Genomic DNA, 24,630 nt, shown 5'->3' with positions numbered 1-24,630 from the left:
GTGTACAACGGAAAGGTTGTTTACTACCAAATTCCTCATTTGAAAATTAAGCGATATTAAGATTGGCCATGAGATTCTGTATCAGGGACACAGCCCCGTTTGCTCCACGTCTTCCAGCAGCATCAGCAGAAAAGTAACACTGTTTTAAAAGTTACCTTTATTTTAAACGAGAAAAATAATGCAACTGAAAGGTCAGTTCCTGCCTTTGGAGGCAGATTATCTCAGAGCTTGTTTGCCTGCTCTGCCACCAACGGTGTCAATTCCAGAAAACATTTTGACTGATGCTTTAGCCAAATTGACCAGGGCAAATAGAAAGTTTTCTATCAAAACTCCTTTGTAAGGAAAATAGGGTTTTGATTGAATCATTCCGAGTGTGGGTGGGTACATGTGTGAAGGCATTTGTTGTCAAAGTGCCGAATAATCGACGTTTGGAGTCCTTGCTGCAGCTTGGTGGGATTGGTGCAGAGCAGTGGTTTCTCCCAGCCCTGTCCCACAGCCTTTTGCCAAATTGCAGCAAAATGCAGTAGCTTGGGACTCTCGATACGCCTGGTGCTCGAGCACAGCATCACGCTGGTCTCTTGAGTTTGTAGCCTATGTGGGTGTTTTGGAAACTGGAAATACTGTCAGCCCCAGGATGGCTGTTTTGCATGGCTGCTTTCAGATCTTGGTTAAAAACAAACAAACAAACCATGGACATTTAGACTTTTTTATTTTAAAGTGTTGTGTTTTTCCCACCAAAAGTGTTTTTTCATGCTAATGAAATTTCTAGTTTCAGAAGAGGATCTTCCTTCATGTGGATCCTGCCTGTAATTCATGATTCTCATTTCGAGCTGCTCTTTCATGACCTTCTTTGAAAAATTAGTCATGAATTTTGAAAGAGCTGGGTTTGGGAATGGTATTGGAGCCACAAGGTATGGTGCTGTGGAGTAAGCCTGCTCCTACCTAGGGCTGACCATTTCCTGGAGATGTTGGCTATCACACCTACCTCCTTTCATTCTTTCTGACTTGTAAAGACTTTGTGGCCAAGTTCAAGGCTGATGCAGGTGGAAGCCTTCAGGCCTGCTTGTGTGTGAAGCTTCACCTGACTAAGCGTTTGCAGGACAGCAGCAAGATGAGTTCTGCACTCTGAGTCTGCATGGCATTGAGCAGAAAATAGGAAGAGGGCTGAAAAATTGTTCCCTTGCTCTGGGAACAATTGAGACAGAAAATTGCTTCCAGGATTTCTTTGCTTTTCCACAGAGAGTAATCAGCCTGTGTAATTCTCTGCCACAGGAAATACTGCCTGAATCTGCTACCCAAAGACAGAGATAGCAACTCGAGGACCAAAGGCACTGCAGAGCAGGGACTGTCCTTTACTCTGCTTTCTCTTTGATGCAATAGCTGCTATGCATGTAGTAGGATTTCACAGTGATGCAACTAGTACAGCAATGGCATACAGGTTTAGGTTCCTAGTACACAGTTGGATTGATCCGCTCTAAATTAGCGGGAACATTTGGATGCTCAGACTGTAAATGGAGTTTTGCTCAGCATCACACTCAGGTTGTAAAGCTGAGTCTGTGGGGAAGGTGAGAGCAATTCCGGTAAGATGATGGCAGGCAGGAGATTCTGATCCTGTTCCTGGTTCAGTTTATCTCTTTGCTGCATGCACTGAAGAAGATCATTATATCTATGCCTTCGTTTATTCAGCTGGAGGATGGAGAAGCACTTGGGCGGCTTTTGGGGCTTGGTAGTAATGAAGTTGAGGCCTTCCAGCCACGCTTATCCTCCAAAAGCTGGAATGATATAATTTTTATTTTTCATTTGAGTGAGAATGGTTGTGACCAGATCACATCACAGACATAGTACCTGGTGGCCACCGATGTTTGATGCCTAAATATCCATAGTAGGCCAAAGGATCTTGGATTGCTAGAAGAGTGCTGTAGAACAAAGTTGGTGTTTGGTTGCTGGCTCTGGATGTGACTGTTCCTGTCTGTCTGAGCAGTGTTTGCTTTTGTGTAGTATTTGTCTGCGTCTGCGCTTCTGTGCATGTAGGGAAAAGGAGGATAAATATCACTGGGGTGGATTAGCATTAAAAAATAGTTAACTGATCAAACCCATAAAGCTTGTCCAAGAAAATTCTTCAGAGAAATAGCGTTGAATTTTCAAAGCAGCCGCAGGGCATAGAAATGGAGCACTATCATTCAGAGATACAAAAAATCCCCTTTTGTTGGAGTGTTGGACCTATTTGTTCCATTTTAGGAGAGCATTCAAAATGTTTTCTTAATTTACTTCAGAACAGCTCACTGCTTTCCATCATGAGTCCTTGCCAGCTGAGTTAGCTCCGTTCCCCATTAGTTCTTACCCTGCCCTGCAAACACACATCTCCATCTCTCATCTCTTTGCTTCAGGTTGTAAAGAAGGGGCTTAAGGAAGTGGAGGTGGCAGGGAAGAGAAGATGCTGGAGGAGAGTGGCACATAGGAAGATCATAGAATCATTTAAGTTAGAAAAGGCCGCTAAGATCAGCTAGTTCATTCATCAACCCATTCTCACCATGCTTACTCGCATGTCACACCACTTGGTCTTGCCCCAGCTCTGTAGGTGGGGCAAAGTGGGTCTGGTTTGGTTTTGTTTGACTGGAATAAAGCAAGTGCATGGTTTTGCTTATCAGAGAAAGTTATTGGAGGCTCATAATGAAGGCTAGGAAAGCAGCCTCTGAGAATTGGATGCACAAATCTGTTTTATGCTCATGAAGGTCCCTCTTTCACTGTGTTTTTGCTTTGTTGCTTTTTTTTCTTAAGATGCACAGAAGTGAAATGCTGCTGTGTGATCCATCCACAGTATTTGGATAGCACAGTCATTAAAAGGAATGAAAATTGTACCTCACGACTTGCTTTGTAGCTGGAGTGCCTGTCGTCCTGCAAGGGCTCGGCTGTTCTTCTCTGTATTGGTCTTCTCCTGTTGGAAATATTTAACTGCCTAATACCTTCTGGTCTTTAAAGGTGCCTGGTTGTAAGTCCACTGCCCCTAAAATGAAAGCTATTCATACTTCTTGCACTTGTAAATGCTTAGCTTTAGGGCCCACAGGGAGGGGTGTTAATGGCTGTGCCCTGGGTGCCTTTCAAGTGCAGAATTCCACTTTTGCTTCCCTTCTGAAACCTGCAGTCTCATTCTCCAGAAAAAAAAAACTAAACAACACAGCTTAAACTCTTTTTTTTTTTCTTTTTTTTTTTTTTTCCCTGCACATGTTTATACATGTCCCAAGTAACTTCTCTGGGAAACTGAGGTCATCTTTGAAACAGGTGGGCAATGCATGAAGGGCGAAGCTGTGGCCAAGGGATGGGACTGCAGTCTTTGGAAAGGAATTAAATCCATGCACAGGTGTGGGCACGCCATTTGTGTGTGCCCTGCATACACATCCTGTGCTTGATTTCTGTGGTAAGGCAGAGATCATTTACCCTCAAGCAAGGCAGCTTGCTGGGATGAAATCATCAGGGTTCAGTTATTAAAGCACTATTGAGGCACATCCACATGCAGGTGAGCATGAAGGAATGGTGGATTGTACTTTGGCCTCTCATGGGCCATGTCCTGCTCGCAGATGGAAGCAGTCCTCAACTCTTGATGATACAGGGAGAAATTGAATCTGATGCCTAGGGCCTTTCTGCACAGGGGAAGCGTTGCAAAACAAAGCCAGGGTGTGAATTTGAAGTGCAATAGCTATTCCGAGCGTACTTCTCATGTGGGCAGTCTTATTCTGCTCCGAAAGGGCCTTTGTGCAGTTCTGCTTCATCCAGTGCCAAAGGCACTCTCAGTGCAGCAAGAAGAATGCCCACACAGGGAGCGAATGGCTTTTCCAGGCTATTTCACCATGCTGCACAGTCCCAGGAGATACACATGGTTTTATGTCCCCATGAATGTTTCAGGAGCTTCCCCTTCAGCTCTCCCTTCCGCCAGCGCTTTCGCTGGGGAGCTGTGCTTTGGGATGGACCATTGGAGGAGCTGTGTCTTCTGGACCCTTCTAGGTAAACTGTGCATCACTGATTTTCCTGAAGGTATGGGATTGAACTCAGATCCCTGTGGTCTTGGGCTTCCCTGGGTGATGCTAGAGCTGCAGTTTGGTATTGCCCATCACTTTTTTTGCCTCTTGCCACGTATCCTTACTGCCTGTGTGAGATCATGTCTGTGTTTGCATGTTGTACCTTTACATATACAAAACCATCAAGAAAACCAGTGCATGGAGTACGAGCATTATCTGAATATTGCTGAACAGGAGTGGAAAAGAGAAAAAAGCCCATCTGTTCTACAAAGAGGCAGTGTAAAGAGCAGGCTCTGTGACTAAATAAATTCACATCTGTTGAGCAGAACCATCAAATGGCGAGCAGAGGGGCCTAATGTGAATCACATGTTGAAACCACAAGTATGAGTGAGATGAGCTGCAAAAGAGAGAGCCTGGAAGTGTTGATCCATGTGAGCAACTGTTGGTTTCTCTCCTTATTCTCCTTCCCTTTCACAGTTTCCTGAGTAAGTGATATAGCATCAAAAAACCCCACACAAACAGCCATCCTTGTGCACATGTGTACGCACATCTTTGTGTGTGCATTTATATTCCTTGCACCATTAAATATATTGTGTTGAGCCATTAAATCATAACTTCACTTGGAAGTCAGGAAAGTGATGAATTTTAGAGGGGGCTGCAGAGAAGAGAGGGCACAGCTTTGGCAGAGAGAGCAGGTGAAGCTGGTCCCTGATGGTTGCTTCTCCAGAATGGCTCTGAGGTCACTTGCTTTAAAAAGGGACTTGCTTACTAGTGCTTCTTCAGGGGGATGTCTCCAGCACTGTCATTGCAGGAGACCTGATGACAGCAACGTAGAAACCCCAAAGCCATAGGTTATGCCTGCGTAAGCTCAAGCTGATTTCAAAATATTATCTGTTTACTGGTTCTACCATACTGCATCTTTCCATGGATCAATTTTCTTTGCTGCTTAGGTTTTCCCCTTAGCATTTTAAGTCGTACAGAAACAAAGAGCAGCTCAAGTTTCCTTATTGGTTGCATTTACAGTTTATTTTCTTTTTCTGTGCCAGGAACATATCAATACAATTGCAAAACACAGTGTTTTTATGACCTGAGGCAGCAGTTTCTAACTCAAAAACAAGAAAGCTTTGGGGATGTGCACATAGCCCAGGTGCCTCAGCTGCATTGTTCGGTCTCCGTAGCCCCTCAGAGAGTCCATCAAGAGAGGCTTGGATCTTCTCTCCCACAAGATGCCAAGAAAAGAAACATGCAATAATTTTAATATCAAAAGTGGTTTCTTGTGGCTATCCTCTCTTTTGTCTTAAGATATTTTTCAGTATATGAGGATGGACTTGCGGGAGCAAAGAGTGGCGATAGATACACTACAAGACATGCTTTGCACAGATTCTGGTCCTGTGCAGCTCAGTGTGCTTTTTCCAGCTGACAGAGCCATGCTTATGCAGCTCATCATGTTTGTGAGCTCTGCAGGAGGTAATGAGGCACTCTGAGGGGCTGGTGGGGTTGAAGGTCCTTGTGGAATGGTTAAGGTGTTTGCTTCTTCCTTTCTTCCAAAAATACCCCGTGGTCACAGTCTGCTTCCTTATTTCCATGCCCACTGAGAAGGCACAGTGAACTTAGAGAAGCACTGGAATGTTTTCTTAGAACTCAAGTTTGAGCCATTTCATCCTAGGGAACCAATATGGCCAGACCAGTTTCAATACTTTTGTCACAACAAGGCTTCATGCTGATTTCTGGGAAAAGGAACAAAGGATTGATGTGGTTGTCTAAAACCAGACAGCACCGATGGCATGGTGGTGGAGCTACTGGAGGTACCTTCTTGAGATGATGCACTCGCTCAGCAACACTGCAAGGCCAGAGTGGCTGCCTGGCCGAGTTAGTCAGCTTCACTGCTAGCTGTGTGGATTGGGCCAGCTGGGGAATTCTCTCCTAGAGCTTTTTGCATGGCAGTGCTTGAGTGAGCAAGCACTGAGTTAATGTGGAAGAGCAGGTTTACTTAGTTGGTGCTCAGTAGTTTGAAGAGTTTGAAAGAAGAATCGAAAGTCAAATACCAAGCACTTGTCTTCAGTCACCACTTTCTATTCAGAGCAGAACTAATGCCTTCCAGTTAGTAAAAGAGCATCTTATCTTGGTGTGCTCCAAAGTGTCGGCACACTTGCCTGTGTTCTTAATATTCTTCTTGACTCATTTCCCCGTGGTTCCAGAACATCCCTCTTTGAAGAGCCATCTTCTCAAATAGCTTACTGCAGATAGCACAAGGTAGCTCACATCACTTCACTTCTTCTCCTATCCATGTGTCCATGGACAGTCAGGAGCTTCACAGGTTTGTGCATCATCTCAAAAAATACCTTTTATTCTACTATGTGATATCTTTCTTTGAAAGGACAGTGCACTTTGCACTATACTGTGAATGCCGTGTCAAATTCAAGTCTAGTGTGCACCATCGTTACAAATAAGCAGAATGCATGTTGCATTACTTTAGGAGAACCCTGTCAGAGCCAGACACTTCTGTCCAAATGACAAAATAAAGTGCCAGAGATGTACACAGTGGATCAGGAGATTCAGCTGGAGAGCTGGAAAAAGTGTGTTCACTTGGAAAGTAGCGCAGCGTGTGTGAACAAGTTGCTAGAGTTGATTCTTCATTTTGGAAATTTTCAAGGACAGAGCTATGACATGAATCTACTGGTAAGTCAAAGCTTTATCTAAAAGCAGGACTCAACAGCCAGCAGAGATGCTTGCTCTTTCTTGAGAGTACTGTGGGCTGTCGGTTTCTTAAAGAAGAATGCACTTTGATTCTTTAGCTTCCCTTTGTGTTGCAAAAGGGAGACAGGAATACATTAGGGTGCTGGTGTCTTGAGAATGTCAAATCACCTGTTGTTGTGAAACTTAGAAAAACATACTCTTTTCCTGACCTTTTGTGCAAAGGAGCGTGTGTACTTCTTTTTCTACCATTTTCAGGCACTCAACTGTCTTGCTTCCATTAGCAGTCTCTCTGCAGCATCAGTTCCCAGCCATCTGGCAGCAATCACTCTTCCGTATATTAGGATCTAGGATTTTTCGTAGGAAAAAGGCTATTTCCCCTTATTATTTGCAAGGTGCCACAGGCCAAGCTGCCAAAAATGAAGCACAGGTTGATGCAGTGCTCAGGGGTGAGGAGAAAACATCCGAGGATTTGTTATAATGGAATCTGTGACTTCAGGACAGCTTGGAGTCTGGTCAGGAAAGGTTAAGTGGATCAGGCAGGAGGGAAAGAAGCCCGGGATTAAAGATTTTGCTCCTGGACACAGTTCCTGCTCATTAACTGATTTTTAGGGTTAACAGTTTTGAAGTCTGGCTTCTACTACTGGCCCCTTGAGGTTGGCCCAGAAGAAGGTTGGCTGTGGCGTTGGCTCTGCACTCGTGTCCCTCTTGAACGTGACCTCTGCTGTGCCCATATTCTGGGCTGCAGCTCCTCTCCCATTCACAGAAATCCTCCTGACAGCTTGGGTTGTAGATTGCAAGCTGCAGATTTGTGCTCTTCCAGGGTTGGTAGCAGCTGACTTTTCCTGCAGTCGCATCCATTTTATAAGAGAAATGCAGTGCAGGGAGCCTGCCATAAATCACAGCTTACCTGCACCCACATAGCCTTGCTGGGTTGCGCCTCAAGCCCTGTTCTGTTGCCATGTTCATTTTATATCAGTTTCCCCTCTCTACTGGGCTCAGATCCCTGCTGTTTATCCCCAGGCGGAGACATAAACACACAGCTCTCTGTAAAGCTAATACAATTATCTGTGTGTCAATACGCTGCCACGGTCCCATTTGGTCCCACTGGGGTCCTGTTGATATCTCACTGCTGAGCTGAATGTCAGTTCTGCACTGTTCCTTGTTTACAGGCAGCATCAGCATCCAAACAGCCTGGATTTGCTCTGAAAGCTTTAACCTTGCCGTCTTCATGTTATCCTGGTATCTTTTTTCATATGTGGAATCTTTTTGATAGGCCTGATTCCATTGTGTGCCCACTGGCTGGGTGCACTCCATATTGTCTGGCAGTGCCTTGCTGACTTTTTTTTGGCAGAAGGATCTTGAGAATAAACGATGTGCAGGAAAACAGTATTTCTGTAAGGGAGCTCATGGTCTGAGACTCCCAAAAATAATCTCTCTGCATCATTCTGCCTGTTCTTTTGCTGTCCCTATTAATATATTTCCTCTCTTGTGCATGAAATCCTCAAGCATCCATCTCAAACTTTCCTTTGTGGTGCAGCAACACCCTCACAAACATGTAGGTCATGTTATCAGGAAGAAAAGCTCAAGAGCTGGAAGAACTTTTGCTAGCTCGGGGCTGCCTCTGGGCTCGGCTCTGAAGGTTCAACCACAAACTTTGTGTATTTGAGTAAGCATTTTGGACTGGTCGCCAGGTCTGCCTCCTCCACTGCTGTTGCCTTGGGGTTTGTTGTGACCACAGGTAGCTGAGGCCTTGGATTAATATTTTGTCCAATATAATTGTGTTTGGAGTTGCTGAGGACTGCCTCATTCCACAGGAGTCAGGAATCAGCTGCTCTCTCGTGAAATTGTAATGTGGTCATTAGAGTTGTACTAGATTAGATAGATCTATGTATCTCCAGGGAGTCAGTACCATCTCTTTGTTTCAATGCACATGGGCCAGTCAAGTTCAATTTATTAGGTTTTTAGAGCCTAGTTTATCATCCAACACCAGGATGTGACATGGCTGTAAAAGGAAGATCTTGCTCATCAGCTTTTATGTGCGTGTTTTGCAGCGGCAGTCAAATTCAAATAGACTGCATCTAATCCCAAAACTACTAATGCAATTATATTGGGAAAGAAAAGAAGTTTTATGTTTAGTTTGCCCTTCTACCTTTCCCACTGATGTGACAGAAACAAACCGAAAGAAACTTAAAAAAGGGGGAAGTTTTCAGTTGATGCCAACGTTGCCCCAGCAACAGGATTTTGGGGTAAGATGGAAAGCGGTGTGGGGTTGGTCTCTGCTGATTTCAACCTGCAGCAAGCAGCACAGTAGAAATTATCCTTCTAGCAGATCTCTTGCCATCCCCACCATGGACTTGCTGTCTTCCTGTTATGTCTGCTTCATACTGTAAAAGTTGTAGTGACTTAGTATGTAAAGCAAAAATCGAATCCCCAGCTACTGTGGATCTGCTAGCAGAAAATGAAGCTTGAGTGCGGCTGTGCTAAAAAAAGTTGTTTTCCAAGTTTTTGTTACTTAGAAGAAAGGGCTCACACCATATTTAAGAACTGTATTGCTGCAAACCCTTTTGAGTTCAGATAAAGCCGTTGCTGCAAGTCTTGGGTCTTAAGAGTGTTGATAATTGATTTTGGAAGGGATCACCAGAGGTCATCTGGGCCAAACCTTTGCTCAAAGCAGGGAGGACTCTGAATTTCAATCTGGTATTCTGAAAGATCCCATGAAAATTGATTGAAGCTGTTAAACCAGAGTGAGATGATACTAGATTATATGATTCGAGGAATAATTCAGTGCAGACAGTGCTGTAACTGGGTTTCTTTCACCTTTAATTCCTCTGATTACATTAGTGATGTCCCACAGCAGGAAGCTGGTGAATGCTTTCAGCCCTATTTAACTGAAGTAGAGACTTCAATTTATTTTGATTTCATTTTATTTTGAGGAATTTGAGCTGAAGATACAAAACTCAGTCTGATCCAAGCAATTGGAAGAAACTCCAGTGCTGGGGGGAGAGAAAGGTTTAAATTTACTTCAGCTGATACCTGCTGTAAATGGCAGTGCAAAACATCAACAAACATCCAGAAGTGGTGCAAAATGTATGTGAGCAAAGAAGCTTAGTCTCAGGGAGTGTCTGCCATGAGGGGTTGGAGTCTGTGTGCATTAAATCTTTACGTATAATCAAGAAGGCAATCACTGGGCTCAGACATCTCTTAGCTGCTCCAGGTCAGTTCAACCCCGTACAACAATCCCAGTGCTGGGAGTTTTCTTGTGGCTTTGAGGTTCTCCTGGTTGCTGATGTGATGTCTGAGGACCCGAGTCAGTTTGCTGCTGGGAGGTTCTGAGGGAGGAGTGGAGCTTCTTGGGGCTGGTTAATATTGCAGGTCTTAAATTTTGAGAGATGTTGTGCAGATCAGCAAGAATTAGGGGAGTTTAAAAGGGATCATGGTTTCCCCAAATCACATAATTTCCCCTATGATGTAAAATTGATGAAGATAAATAGTTCCATATGGGAAAGACATCCCAAGAGACCTTGGGCTGAGTTTGTAAGTAGCTATGGTGCTTCCTTTGTTTGGTTAAAGACCTCTAATGAGACCAGAATTTTGACATTATATCCTCTTTTGGAGGCCACAAGAAGCCGGAAAGCTTCATGGCTAGAGATCACTGGTCCTAAGTGGAGAAATAAATTCACTTAACGTTCAAAGTGGAATGATGCCAAGGGAAACAAGCAGCTTTAGGAATTTATAAAGAGCAAATCTCTCTGGTCAGCCTCAATTACTGCTTTGGGCTAATTAGTGAAGTGGAGGTGATAAGGACAAAGCAAAGAACTGTAATTTAGCACAGCATTTGGGCCCTGCTTGTGGGAATTTCAGGAAGAAAAGAAAAAAAGGCAAGTGTAAGTTAGAAACATCCACTTTTTTTGGATTGCACCTCTCACCAAAAGGGGCAAAATGGGGCACGGTTTTGCCTCAGGAAGTGTGTCCCCTCGGTTTAGTATGAGAACTCAGCTGGAAAATGAAGTAAAGTCTCTTCAAGTCCTGTTGTGTTGATAGAAGAGAAAGGAGAGTGGGGAGATGACAGCCTGCCTTTCTACACATGGCTCTTTTAATCCATGAGATGAGCTCTCTCTATCCCGGGAAGGTGTCTTGGTTCTGTCCCTAATAGTACCAGAGAGAAGACACTGGAGGGCTTCCAGCTGCACTCTGTGTCTGCAAAAAAAATCTCTGTATCTTGTCAACCCTGTGGCCTTCAGGCTGATGGTAACTGCATGGGGGGTACAGAGAATCTGAACCAAGCTAGCTAGGAAAAAGTAGGATTGAAGACAGAGCAGACTGTCTGGAAGAACAGACTGTTGTTGCTCATTTTATGTTAAGCACTGTTGCTACCCACTATGAAGCATTAGCTTAATTAACTCGGGGACAAATTCTTCTGTCTTGGCAAAGTCCATCAACATCCAAGGAGTATTTTGTCCGTGTTATAAATATGAAAATGAAATGAAGATTTATTTGGGTACAATCTAATCATGGAAAAGCCTGTCTCAGAGATGAATGTACTAACAACTTTAGATAGACAAATGGGTACTCTACCCTTTCATTGTTTCTGATATGAGGCTAAATTGACTCGAGAGCCTCTTTGTGTTACCTTTGCTTCTCAAAGGTGAGTGACATCCTATGATTAAAAGCAAAATAACCCAAGTACTTTTGCACGTCTTTAAAAACAAACAAAAAAATCCAACAGACTTGTCAGGCTTTTATTACTTTCTGGTGATATCTTCTATTGAAATTCCTAGTCTGATGATTTTTAGATGGTGCAGTTTCGTCATGGGACTCCAGTTCCTCTGCTGTCATGTGTTCCTTTATGGTTGGGATTTTTCTGGACTGAAGGCATTAAGATTATCCTAATGATAGAATCAGAGCACATGGGTTTTCTTTATTTACGCAGTGTGATTCTACTCTTTGCTCTTAATGTTATTTATCATGGTTAGTTTGGTCTGATACTCTACCTCCAAAAGTAGGCAATGACTAATGCTTCCAAGGAAGGAAGGATAACAGAACCTCAGGCAGCCACAGCTGAAGTTGGTATAGTTCTTGTCTTTGATGTTATTCATCCTATTACTCTTCCCATGATAAGTTTCCATTCTTGAGAAAATGGTCAAATGGTAGCATCCATCACCTCCCTAAAGGTTGCTGAAAAATTGAAGAGAGTTCAGAGTAAATATATAGGAGTGAATCAAGAGAAGTCTGTTCTAACCAGTGAGTTTAATTGATACTTAATTTAAATGTTGTGATTTGATTTCATCAAAGACCTGGATGCGTTCTGTGAGGACCTGCGTGTGGAAGGGAGGTAGGAATGTAGCAAAATCCAGCGCTTGGAGGTGGAGCTAGCTAAATTTAAGCCAGACGTGAAGGAGAATCCATAATATTGGCGCTTGATTGCTTGCCCATATAGTTTACTGAGTGCAGCAGTGGATTCTCTATTACATGCTTTTTTTCAGAAGGATTCAATCCTCTGCATTGCATTGCTTGGGGCCTTTTACCCTAGGCACAAAGTCACATGCCCTTAAAAGAAGAAAAGTGTTGGGGAGAGATCGGAACAAACCCAGAAGTTCAGCTTCGGCTGTTAAAAAGAGATCTATTCATTTTCGTTTTTTATGATCTTGTGTAGTTAGGCTAAATTTAATTGAGGCTGGGGAGCTGGGGCTGGAAGAGATCAGGAAAAGGGAACTTGTTGAAAACACTGTCAAGGCACATATAGCAAAAACGAGTGACAGCAAATGCATGACAGAAAATGAGAGGAGGAGAAAGAGGAAGAGAAAAGGCTAACGGGAAACAATTAGAAAACCCCACCGCCACTGACACAAATGTGTTAGAGGGTAGCCAAGATGAAGCTGCATGCCAGCCTACAGTTAGCAACTGAGTTACTGCAGTGTGGTCTTATATTCCCAAACTGCCCATAAGAGAACTGCTCTTTAAGCTCGTTCATGAGATGCCACAGTGTCATCAACTCTCCCAGCATTGTGTGGCCTGGCTGCTGGAGCAGATAGCCCTGGTTTATGCATCGCTCAGCCCATCCCTGCCTCGTGGCAGACCGTAAGGGGACCAAGGCGTGTTGCCTGTGAGGTGGCTAAGGACAAATAAGGAGCTGCCAGAAGGGGTGATGATAATCTTGCTAGTGCTTTTTCTTTTTGTTTTGAATCAGTGTGGAGGTAACGCCTGTGCTCTGAAGGAGCTTTGTGGAGTGGGGTGGTCTTTCGCATGAAATAGCAAACCAGGGGCTGAAAACTTGTCAGAATAAAACTCCAAGATGCTTGTAGCAATGGGCAAGATACAGCGATCTTTAAATATAATAAGAGAGCAAAGTGTCCTGTTTAACTCTTAAGGCTGAGTGCCCACACTGCCTTCTGCTCTTAAGCCTAGATAGTTGCCTGAGAGTCATGTGTTACATTTTTGAATGATGTGAGAGGAAGAGGTGGCCAGGTAGGTGAATTTTAGTGTTTTGGTGGCGTTTTCTGTGTCCGGTGAGGCTGGTGTTGGTAACGAGAAGTACCAGGCAGTGGGAGCGCAGTCCATCCTGCCCGTCATGGCTGGTTTTCTCTACAGCCCTGCGGGGCAGACCTGCCTTTCACTTCTCCCTTTCAGAATGATGCTCTGTCAGTGTGAGGTCAGCTGGCAGCCGTGTTTGGGAGGGTGGTAAGATCTGTCCTTGCACCTTGGCCTTGGATGCTCGTCTGCCTGCAGGGTGCTCCTGCCACAGTCTTCATTTGTAGCCAGCCCCTCCATGCTGGTCCCAGTGGTTCCTTTCACTGGTATCACATGTCCAGTGCAATGGGCTCATCCTTCAGCGGAAGGGATTGCAAAGTCTGTGACCTTGAGCAGCCACGCTGCCTGGTGGGGAAGTGCTGAGGCATGTGGCAGTTCCTCTGGCACACAAAGAGCAGTGGAGGTAGAAGAGGACCACAAACTGCCTGTCTCCTAGTTTTGGGACAGACATGAGGACTGGCTTTTCTTTGCAGTCTTTAAGTACAATTGAATCCTCCAGTAAGAAGGTTGTTACCTGGAGGTAACTTACTGGGCTGGAAGAGACACACACTGTATACGCCAGTTTTAACAAGCACTGCTGATAGCTGGAGGTACCATTTCCACATTGCCACATGGAGACCTTGCTCCTTCCCCACCTCTGTCCCCAGTGACTCAGCACTACTGTCTAATAGCAGATTGCTAGGACAACGCTGTCCGTATCAGAGTCCATCAGACTACTTTCTCTGTTCTATATCCAAAAGCCTTATCTGCTTGTTCAATACAAGACTCACCTGATTTTTCTCCACCATAAAGCTTGTAGGACTGAGATGCTTTGCAAGGCAGGATGAGCTGGCAAACCAGATCTTCACCCAAGTCCCAATTACTTGATCCTGACATTTCCACTAACATCTGGTCTCAGACTACGAGAAAGGGGAAAGAAAGGGGATCTCTACTTTTTTGTTTTTCTCTAGACAGACTTACGTTGTCAAATGTGCTTTTCTCCTGCCTTAATATTCCGTGTAATATAGGGGACAGTTGCTTTTTTTCTGAGAACATGTGTGCGTGGAAATGTTAGCTTTGTGGCACCATGAGTATGCCCAGGTTGGTGGGACATGCTCTTGTAGATGCATTGCTGCTTATTATCAGCGAGAAGATATTTGGTCTCCGTGTTTGACGGTAGGTGGCAAAGGTGATGATATCAGTCATGCACCTGCTTGCAGGTTTTAAGCACTGACCTTTATAGCTGTCTACACGTGGCTGTACTTTTCAGCTTTGGAAATGCCTTCTCTTGAGACATTCAAATAGATGGCTGTGTGCCTGGCTGCAGAGCTGTCTCAGAATAGTTTGAGAGCTATAGAGCTGTGAGGCTTGGTAATGATTTCACTCTGAGGGGGTGTCCACCAGCCAGAGGCCGCCCTTCATCTGCCCTCATTTGTTTTCCCAACCTGACCTCAGAGAGCTGTGTGCACCCACTGGTAAATCCCGGTGCTGCTCTGCTCAGGCATCAGTAAGAGTTTCTCTTTTAAGTCCGGTGGTGCCTTTGCTTTGCCCGACTGGATCTGCCCAGCTGGAACTGCCTCTATGCAACAGCAGTCAGCTAATGTCTGCCTAGGCCCAGTGCTCTCTCTTGCACCAATCTTTTTCCAAGCTTTCTGATGTAAAGAAATCTTTCCAGGTCGAGTCCCAGCTGCTTCTGGTTTCCAGAACCCTGAGGTGTGCTGACACCAAAGCAGAGCATGGACAGACACTTGAGGGCTCCAAAATTAGCAGTAGCTTTTGTCCATGCAGGGTCTTCACTTCCTTACTGCAGCTCAAAACCAGCATAGGAGGTAACGTGGTGCTGCTGTAGGACCATTGCTGCTACCCAACAGCTATGGCTGGTATGTGGTGGAGAGCGCTTGTTTGTTGCGGTTCAGCCCATTATGAACAGGTTTTCTTTATGGGAAACATTTTCAGCAGCGTCTGAGTCCAGTTCTCAAAAGTGATGTAGGCTGTTAAGAGACCAAAGCCAAGATCTTCATAAATAAGTAATGGTTTGGGCTGCCTTTCTTTTCTGTTACACAAGTGGAGATGTCTAAAAGGAGCCTGGTTGTCAGTGGTTGTGGAATTCTGGCATTTTTTCAAAATTGACGTGCTTTTAAAATACCTTAATCTGGGCATTCAGAAATGGAGGCATCAAGGAAGATTAGCTGCTTTTGAAATCCTTTTTCTTTAAAGTTTAAGTGAAAGACAGTGGAATTTGGGGCCATAAATGTCATGTTGAGAAATGCTAAAGGTTACATTTTGGAAGCATGTGTCTGCCCACCTGTAATGGCACTTGTTCCCAGAGCAACCGCGCCGCTGTACTTTAATGTACTCACCAAATCCTAGCAGGAGGAAGTCAAATCTATGACTGTATTGCTGAATAGGCAACAGGAGTGATGGGCTTCTCTGGTGCATTGGTCTGCCTCAACTTCAGTTTGAAGAGGAAAATAACAACACTTTAGCAGACACCAAAACAAACTGATCAGTGATTTCAACCAGCCGGGCAAAGAAAGACAAGTTTGTATCTGAATTCTCATGAAATGGTTTTGTGGTTGTAATTTAGTAAGTCATCTAGGGGGTTTACAGCTGCTGGTCCCTCAGCCTGAATTCCTAATGTACGTGCGGTTCTTGTTTTCCTCTCAGATTTGAACCATGTCCCACCCGTCCTGGCTGCCGCCCAAGAGTACCAACGAGCCTGTTGGTCACGTTACAGCAAGGATGGAGACCACTCATGCCTTTGGGACTCCCAGCATCTCAGTGTCCACCCAACAGACGCCAAAGAAGTTTGCACCCGTTGTTGCCCCCAAACCAAAGTACAACCCATACAAGCAACCAGGAGGTGATGGTGAGTATGTTTGTGGTTTTTTTTTTGTTTGCTTGTTTCATTGGTGCGTGGGGTTTTTTTTAGGAAGGATCCACAGAAGTCGTATTCGGGGATATTGACCTCTAACACAAACTGTGTTTGACAAACTCTTGGTTCATGAGTTTGTGGGATCAAATCAATCAATAAGAATGTGAAAGAACCTTGTACCCTCTGGCAAGCTGTCCTCTTGAATGGTGCAGGGCTAGGGGAGAGCAGGGGGACAGCAGTTCCTTTGTTTTTATTGTAAGCAAGTCTCCTTTCCGTAAAACTGATATTTTTCCAGGAGTTTTGCTTGTTTCATGTCTGCCTGTACGCGTCAATCCAAGAAGCTGGAGCTTGAACACCCTTTTCAGTGTTGTTTTTCTTTTGCACCAGCACAGTGGGACTTCTTTACAAACATGGGACTGAGCTGTGGGGATGTGGGTAGAGATGGATGGATTTGGCAGAATGTGTCTCAACATGTTTTGTCTCTTGCCTGTTGGTTTGATTCAGTTTTACTGTTTCTCCTCTGTTGTGGCAGGCTCTTGAATATGAGATGAATTAGTGGCATAACTATGTGGATATTTATGAGACCATTGCAGTAGCCTCTGAAGATGTTCTGTCAGTGAAACAAAAGCTTTCCAGTCACCGTGCACTGGCCTCACTTTGTCTCCTGCTTTTAAAGTCCAGCTCTCTTCATGCAGTTGAGCAGCAAGTGTAGGAGTTGGGTTCCTGTTCTGTGGATACATGGAAAAAGGGATAAACTTGGGTATTGTACTCAAGACTTGGCTCCATTGTACTCAAGAAAATTGCCAAATCAGCTTTTGATTTTCAGTTGTGGCTGTTCTGCTTTGTACCATCTTCGCTTTTCCCTCTTTTGTATTGAGTGTAATAAGGCAAAAGTTGTCTGTCATTTTTTTCCCCTTTTTCCAGAATGTGTGCAGGAAGGCTACGTGATAATGGAAAGGAGAAAGAAAGACAGCAATATATTAAATCTCTCATTTAAGCAATTTTCTAAAGTTAAGGACATCTAGTAGGAAGTTGGAGAAGACTCACTAGTGTTTCATTTTTTTTTTTCCTCTGCCACTCTTTAACTTCAGAGAATTCGTAACGAAAAAAGAAAATGTGTTGGAGGGGAAAACTCAGTCATATGCACCTGTTCTGTTGCCTTCAGTAACAAAACATTAGCAAGGAACATGGAGGGAAAGACATTTGGAATTAAAAAAAGTAAAAATAATCCATTTCTGAATTGCGATGGAAATGTCACTTTCAAGTGAAGTGGGAAATTCTTATTTTTTAAATTCTTCTACAATTTGAGATAATAATGAAAAGTGACACTTTGGTTCCTCAGGAAAACTGTTGTTGATCAGCCAGAAATGTCACTATGCTTTAATTGTTGATGCTTTAATTGCTATAGATCTGATTATAAATGACTCAGGAACATCCCAACAACCTTCTAAAAAATTCTTTGCTCCTTGGCGCTGGGAGAAGGAGACGTCCTCTAAGCAGCACCCAGTACTGCAGACTGAGGAAGGTAGATGAGCCTCACCAGCATTTCTTGTGCAATGCACAGACTGCAGTCCTGCAAGCATGTGAACATTGCTGGGTCTGATGGAAACGGAGAGATTTGGGGAATTTATGGGGGGCCTCTGCAGATTCTGGACTTTTAGAGATGCCATCATCATCTGATGGGCTTGCAAGAAATAAGGGATAGTGGAGACTTGATCAGGGATTGGCTTAGTGATGTGACAGTGTACCAGCAGCTTAGGCTAATCCATTTTCAGAAGGTGACACACTGCTGGTCAGTGTCAGCAGCTGGTGCAAAGCCATTAGCTCGACCATATATAACCCTGATAACATGAGGCTTCTGGGATCTGGCAGGTGAGGCAAGAAAATATTTAGCCCACCATGCCTCATTCACTTTATGGCTCTGTTCTCTCCTCCAGGCTCCCTGCTTGTTTCTTCAGTGACCTCCGTTGTTTGACAGAACAGAACTTTGAAATGACTTAGAAATGGTTAAAAGAAGTTAAAAACAAAAGCTGCGACAGGCGGCAGTTTGTAAAGCAGGAGCGTTTTAATGTGCTGGAAGCAGTCAAGGCGTGCGTGGTTTAGACCAGCTAAGTGAGCAATTTTCTCGGTGGTGCTGGTCCCCCTCCTTGCTGTTTGCCACGCTGCCTTGCTGAGACTTGTTTTGAGCTGGATTTGTCAACTCATCAGGGCAGAGACCATGTCTTGCTGTCGCAGGGATCTGTTCGGAGGCCTTGGGGTATGACTGCAGTAGTAATAATAACAAATAAGAACACAGCCCTGATTAATGTGCTGCACGGGTTTCTGCCGCCCAGCTAGCTGGAGAAGCTGGTGCAGCTGTGTTTTTATGGACCAGACTTCCACGTGCTGCAGTCTGGTCTTGATTTCTGGAGGATTTAGCACTAGCCTTCCCTGTCGCAGCACCTCATGGAGGATTAACCTTGCTCACCTCAAATGCTCCTTCCCTGGTGTGCTGCTGTGCTGGGGTCTGTACCTCCTGCCCTGGTGTAGCCTTTCTCTTTGGAGACAGGGATGAGTTTCTGTGCCGGGGTCTCAGAGCCAAGCAGGAGCTCTGCTGGCATGGCAGTGTGCTGGGGCTCATCTGCTCCCTGCTCTGTCCATATGGTCCCTTGCTGCGGAGCTGTACTTCTGATTCCTCCCTGGCACTTTGGGGAGGGAGATGCTTTGCTTCCCCACCTCTCAGCCCTCTGCACATCACAATGCTCAAATCACTGTGTGCTCTTTTTCTGTGAGAGGAGTCGCTGCTGGTGTCTGTTTTTGGTAAGTCCAACCCAAGGGTACAAACTCTGCTGTTCAACATGGACTCAATCCTGGGAAGTCTTAGTACTGTGATCCCTTCTGGCCTGCACAGCTCCATATTTACCCCACAGATGGAGGAGAGCTGTTTGAGCTAGCAGAATGTGGTTTTGTACAAGAAAAAAAAGTGTCTGTGGGAAGGAAACAGCAAATGAGCTAGGCTGGAAATGAAAATTCGGTATCCAGACATTCAAGCAGTGGCTTTAAAAAAGCCACTGGGTGGGAACATTGGGGTGAAGGATAATTTTTTGATGGAGCATCCTTGGATGTGTTTGCAAACAGGAAAACATCTGTCTGTGCTGAGTCAAGATGAGTCCTGAGATGAGTGAGACATCATCCTGCCATGGGTCCTGGCAGTCTGCACCTCTCGCTCCCCTCTCAGTGCTCATGTGTGCTTAGTACTGCGTGCTTCCTCCCCCCATTCCTCAGCAGACCCCATCCAGCAGTATGCACAGCAGGTGGTGACTGCAGAGCTGTGCTGTCAGTTCAGGTGGGCTCTCCTTCACTGAGCGTTGAGCTAAGAGTGCAAAGAGAGAGTAGAAGGCTCTTTTCCAGTTTCTTTAAAAGCATTGCCCTTCCTCTTTTCCCTCCCAATTATTTTTCTCCTGCTTTCCAGTTTTTGTACTAAAATTGGTATTTCAGTGCTGGCAGGAGCTCACATGCTCCATGGCATGGGGAGGAGGGCTGGCAGGCGCTCTGAAACGAGTGCTGCTGGGATGCTGCCAGGGCCAGGGCTTGTGAGGCCAGAACTAGGGGTTTTCAAAACCATACTGAAGTCTATTGTCAGCCTTGGATTCTCAGAAAATCCTGACTTGGATCTCCTCGGGTCATTGGATGGCTCGAGTGCAGTGAGAGTGTCAGGCTTTGTGGTGTGATTTGTCTTTGGTTTGCATCCTTTGAGTTTCAAGCTGGTTTTCATAACCTCAGGAGCTCTTTTCCCCTTTGCCCTCCTCTCCCGGTACAATCCGGTGGACACGAAGCAGTGCAAGGAGTAGCGTGGTGCTGATGCAAATCAAGCCTATGGGCTGTGGCTGCTGGGAACACCTAGAGAAAGCCAGAAGGGGAACACAGTGGGCACATTGCTGGGGAGGTGCAGTAAGTGACAGTAAAGCCTGTGGATTTGTGGAGAGGACAATGCACTGAGGAAGGAACATCACCAAGGCCATAGCAGCTAATAGAGCATCTATACCTTGGTGTGAAAAATGCCACCTGGCTGAGAAACACGGGTGAAGGCTTCCATCTGTTGCCCTTTGCTGTCAAAGACAATGAAGCTTCTTGTTTTCTTGCAATATATGGTTTGAATTTTGGTGGGTCCTCTGTGGAGCCAGTAGTTTGACTCAGTTGTCCCTGGCTCTTGAACACAAGAACTGTGGAGATGTGGCAATGAAGGACATGGGTTAGAGGGCATTGTGGGGATGGGACTAGATAATCTTAGAGGTTTTTTTCAATCTAATGACATTATGATTCTATGCCTGTGAGTCCCTTCTAACTCAGGATCTTCTATGATATTTCATTCATAGGCATCTGTTGAGGCATATTCCTGAGACATATATGCCACAGTGCCAAACCCTGGCCACAAAAGGATGTGCAGACAACATCCCTCCTATGACAACTGTGTAGTTTATGGGATTGCACAACATTTGGGCATTTGTCTTTGTCAGCCTTTTAGAGGCTTTGAGGACAGGCTTTGCAAAATTAGCCATTTGAGTTTATTCTGTTGACTCCTCCTAAATTCAATATTAGTTAGTGCTGATGATGCCTTTTCCTTGTGATTGCCAACCGTGGTGAACGTAATACCTGCAGAAACAGTTAAAATGGATTCAATCATAAAATCGTTAAGGTTGGAAAAGACCTTTTAGATCACTTAGTCCCGCTGTCTACTTGCCACCGGAACTGCCCACTAACCTGTGCTTGTTAGTACCACATCTCCACAGTTCTTGAACACCTCCAGGGTCTGTGATGCCCCTACCACCCTGGGCAGCCTATGCCAGTATCCAGCCACTCTTTTGGAGAAGTTTTTCCTGATATCCAACCTGAACCTCCCCTGGTGCAACTTACAGCCATCACCTCTCATCCTGTCGCTGTTACCTGGGAACAGAGGCCGACTCCCATTCTGTCACAACCTCCTGTCAGGGATCTGGAGGGAGCTATAAGGTCTTCCCTGAGCCTCCTTCAGTTTCCATAATGGAAACTAATTGAAGAGTCGAGAATTAAAGCAAGCTCTTTCCTTCTGCTTTCTTTCCTTGAAGCACTTTCAGGCATGATGAATGACAGGAGACTCATACAGAGGTCTTTGAGATCTTCATGGGTTTGTTTGTTTTGTGGTGGAGGTATTTTTGTTGTTGTTGTTGTTTGTTTGTTTAAATCATGTCTTCTTTCCATCTCCATTAGTTGGAGGAGAGGGCTGCAACTCGTGGGGCCAGGCACAGCATCAGGGCTAGCTCCAGGGCAAGATTACATAGTTGACACCATGCTGTGTTCACTTGAACCCGGCTGATGCAGGTTTCCCAGGTCCTGATGCTCTCTGCCCTTTCTTTCTTCATTTGTGTGGAGGCTCCTGAGCAATAGCTAATTTTATTCTGCTGTGTCTGTAAGGGACTGGGAGCATGAGCTATCGTGCTGTTTGTTTTATCTTGTAGGCAGGCATACCTGGTGGGTTTTGTTTACAGCAGCTGCTATCGGTAGCTCTGTCTAATTTTTGAAGCCAGGGTATGGATTTATTGGAATAGACACACAGTGTTTTAGCTGTGCTGTTCCCTGTTCTGCAATCTTTGACAGTTCATAGAAGCTAAACAGCTCCAGAGTCTATTCATTACTTGGATGAGAGCCCTGAAAGGATAAATTCAGACTGACTTGGGAGATTCTGCAGGTTTTTTGCTTTTTTCTGGTTGTCTTTGCTGGGCCTGCTGCATAACACAGCAAGAGTAATCCCTGCTGCTGGAAGGCAGAGGCATACCTGCTCTCCTTCGAGCCACCCGTGAGCTTTGGGGGCGTTTTATTGCCTTTTGGTCATCTTTAGCAGGAGGCTCACGAGTGTGAGATGGGGGTCAGCCGTGCTTTGGTGGTGTGTTGTGTGTGCTCAGTGCCAAGCTAACAGGAGATGATGTGATTTAGCAGCAGTAGAAACAAAGCTGGTTGTCTTGCACGTGGTGTGAGCTGTGTGTGCAGACTGCTGCTGCATCCTGCATTAAAGCATGGGAATATGTTGTTATTTGGTTGTTTTGAGGCTGAACTGGGTCCTGCATATCCCAGAGAGTTTCCAGCGGGACCTGCTGGTCTCTGCATCCAGCTTTGCCACCAGCTGATAAAATCATTGATGCTCTGGGGATAAGGCAGCATCTCAGTGACAGGACAAGAAAATAGGCTGAGAAATGCTCAGGCTCTCTTCTGCTCCCATCATGGATTGAGCTTGCAGAGTTGAAAAACGTTGTGGGAATAAAGAGGTATACCGCTGCTGTGGCAAATCATCCTGACTGCCTAAGCACAGCCCCCACGTTGGTGCTTGTTTTTTAAAGAAAGCTTTTTTGAAATGAGCATTATAAAGTTTTAAAGCCCTTCTAAATCCTTGCTCTCCTTCTGTGTGTTTCTTGCGCTGAACGAAGTGAACCAGATGAAGCAATGCTTTATTCATTAGTGTCAGAACTGCATCATCCACAGGCACTTACAGAATACAGCCAGGGAAAATGAACTTGAAGTTCCAGGCCTCTTCTTGGTTTGCTACCCATTCTACAAGAGCATTTAAAGGACAAACCGAGCCCCAAAGCGTGCAGAACACGTGGGAAGTGGGGGCTCCCTCACTAAAGGGAGGTTCCTCACCAGAGGGCTGTTGAGAACCAGTTTGGAGCTGCCTTTCGGAAGTCTCCATTGATTTCTCTCTAATGACATCCTCCTCCCTGATGGTTAAGAGCCAAGTGAAACCAATTTGAAACTAGTGGTGGTTCTCATTTGTTTAAATTGCCTTGAACAAGCCGAGCTGTGCTGAAACTATGCTCCATAGCTTGCAACATGTCAGTGCTGCTTAGATGGGGTCCTCCACGTAGGCATCCCTTTCTGGTGTCCTTCTGCCTCTTTGCCTTGGTTCTTCTCTTACCACTTACGTGTAGAACTAAATGGAGGCACAGTGTTCTGATGGGTGTCCGCAGCACTGTGACCAATTTCAGGGCTCATCATGATGGCAGGTGTCAATAAGGCACCTCTGCGTGGGCCCTGCTGTTGTGGTTGCATTCATCTCACCAGAAGTAACTGCTTGGGCTGGACTGTGGTGTCTGAGTCTGCTTTTGTGTTGTTTATTTTGTTTGTTGGAGACAAACACGGAGGTCTGTGCTCCTGGCTTTGCTCTCAAGATGAACACTATTTTTTTTTAAATACCCCTCTGATAATGGTGCTGGGAAAAATGCAACAGAGAAGAGATGCGTAAAGACTGTTATTGAACCAATGTACTTATCTGTAGTTCTCAAAATGTCAAATCAAGCCACCAGGTTTTATTAACAATGTTTTGTTAGAATTACAAATATTAAACTTTCAGAGGCTTTGGAACATATTGCTACTTATTTGGGAACTGCTTGAAGTAATACACAGCCTCGTTTTTCATTCTGGTGAGTGAACTTGTATTTTCTTTGTTATTTGGTATCATAAAGCAAACACTACTCCTCAGCAGGTAGATTTTTCTTTTTTTCTGCCATGCCTATTTTTTTGTCTCTTTCTTTTCCTCCTGTCTGTCCTTTCAAGATACTATATTTAATTTTTCCACTTCATTATTTCAAACATTGAATAGTGATTCATCTTTGCAGTGGCCTGTTCTGTGAACCACAATAGTTTGGGCAGAATAAAGCAAAAGGGCGAAAAAAGGAAGGGAAAAAAAAAAAAGAAGACAGATCTGACATACACTGGATTGGGAAGAAGCCATCTTTTTATAACTCAGATTGCAAACATCTGTCATTGACTATATCAAACCTACTTTTTAAAAGATAATATTCGATCTCTGTACAGTTCTAAAGGGCTATGGTGCCCAAAGTGAGAGAGCAGCATTAATGCTGAAATAGTTTGAATTTGAGCAAGCAGCACTTGTCCATTTTATTTTAATCTAAAATTTTAACATCCTCCAGATGCCAGTCTGTTAAATAATAACAATTGCTACATGATAGTTAACAGTCAAGTAACTTTTTTTATTTTTTTGCTCACTCAATGCAGCTTTTTTATGCCCTGAAAGCTAACTGTTATAATAAAGGACTATACGTATTTTTTTCCTTTTTCCTGACTAAAGCTTTTTTTACCCGGCCAGACAGAGTACTGCTAAGTCAGAGCAACCAATAAATGTCAATTGGATTATATTACAGGTTGGTCTAATAAAAGGTTAGAAGAATGAATGAGCAACTCTTGAAGCCACAGAAGCTGTACTTGTGGCCAACAAGCAGGCATTTCTGGCAGCAAACAATGCACAATTACAATTTGGACTAAATATACAAGGCTTGACATGCTCATCCCTTTGGCAAAGCACACTAAGGTGGGTTGGTGTGAGAGCCAAGGGTCCGTGAGCAGGACCCCAAGCCCTGCAGCTCCAGTTCCCCAGGAGGCTGCTATGCAGAAGCGGATGAGCAGCAGTCCAGTCTGGTTCCTAATAGACATCACTACCTTAAAAATTCCCTTTCTGTCTTGTTAACTAGTGTGCACGTTGGAAGGTCCTAGCCACAGAAGAGCAGTTGT

The 24,630-nt window shown here is 44.6% G+C and overlaps 1 protein-coding gene across 4 annotated transcripts in view; it reads left to right on the top strand.

The window, feature by feature from the left end:
* Nucleotides 1-15,893: 15,893 nt before the first annotated feature.
* LPP (LIM domain containing preferred translocation partner in lipoma) overlaps nt 15,894-24,630 on the top strand; it is a gene marked incomplete at both ends in the record, with an annotated part of 195,997 nt that continues 187,260 nt past the window's right edge. For all 4 annotated transcript variants that reach the window (XM_079539517.1, XM_079539518.1, XM_079539515.1 and 1 more), the window contains one exon: nt 15,894-16,086. In XM_079539517.1, coding sequence (XP_079395643.1) covers nt 15,894-16,086 — 193 coding nt within the window. The remainder of the gene's footprint in view (nt 16,087-24,630) is intronic.

This window comes from Tetrao urogallus (genome assembly GCF_951394365.1).
Source record: "Tetrao urogallus genome assembly, chromosome: 9".
Lineage (NCBI taxonomy): Eukaryota > Metazoa > Chordata > Aves > Galliformes > Phasianidae > Tetrao > Tetrao urogallus.
Note: the sequence above shows the minus strand (reverse complement) of the source record. Positions and strands in the feature narration are given on the sequence as shown.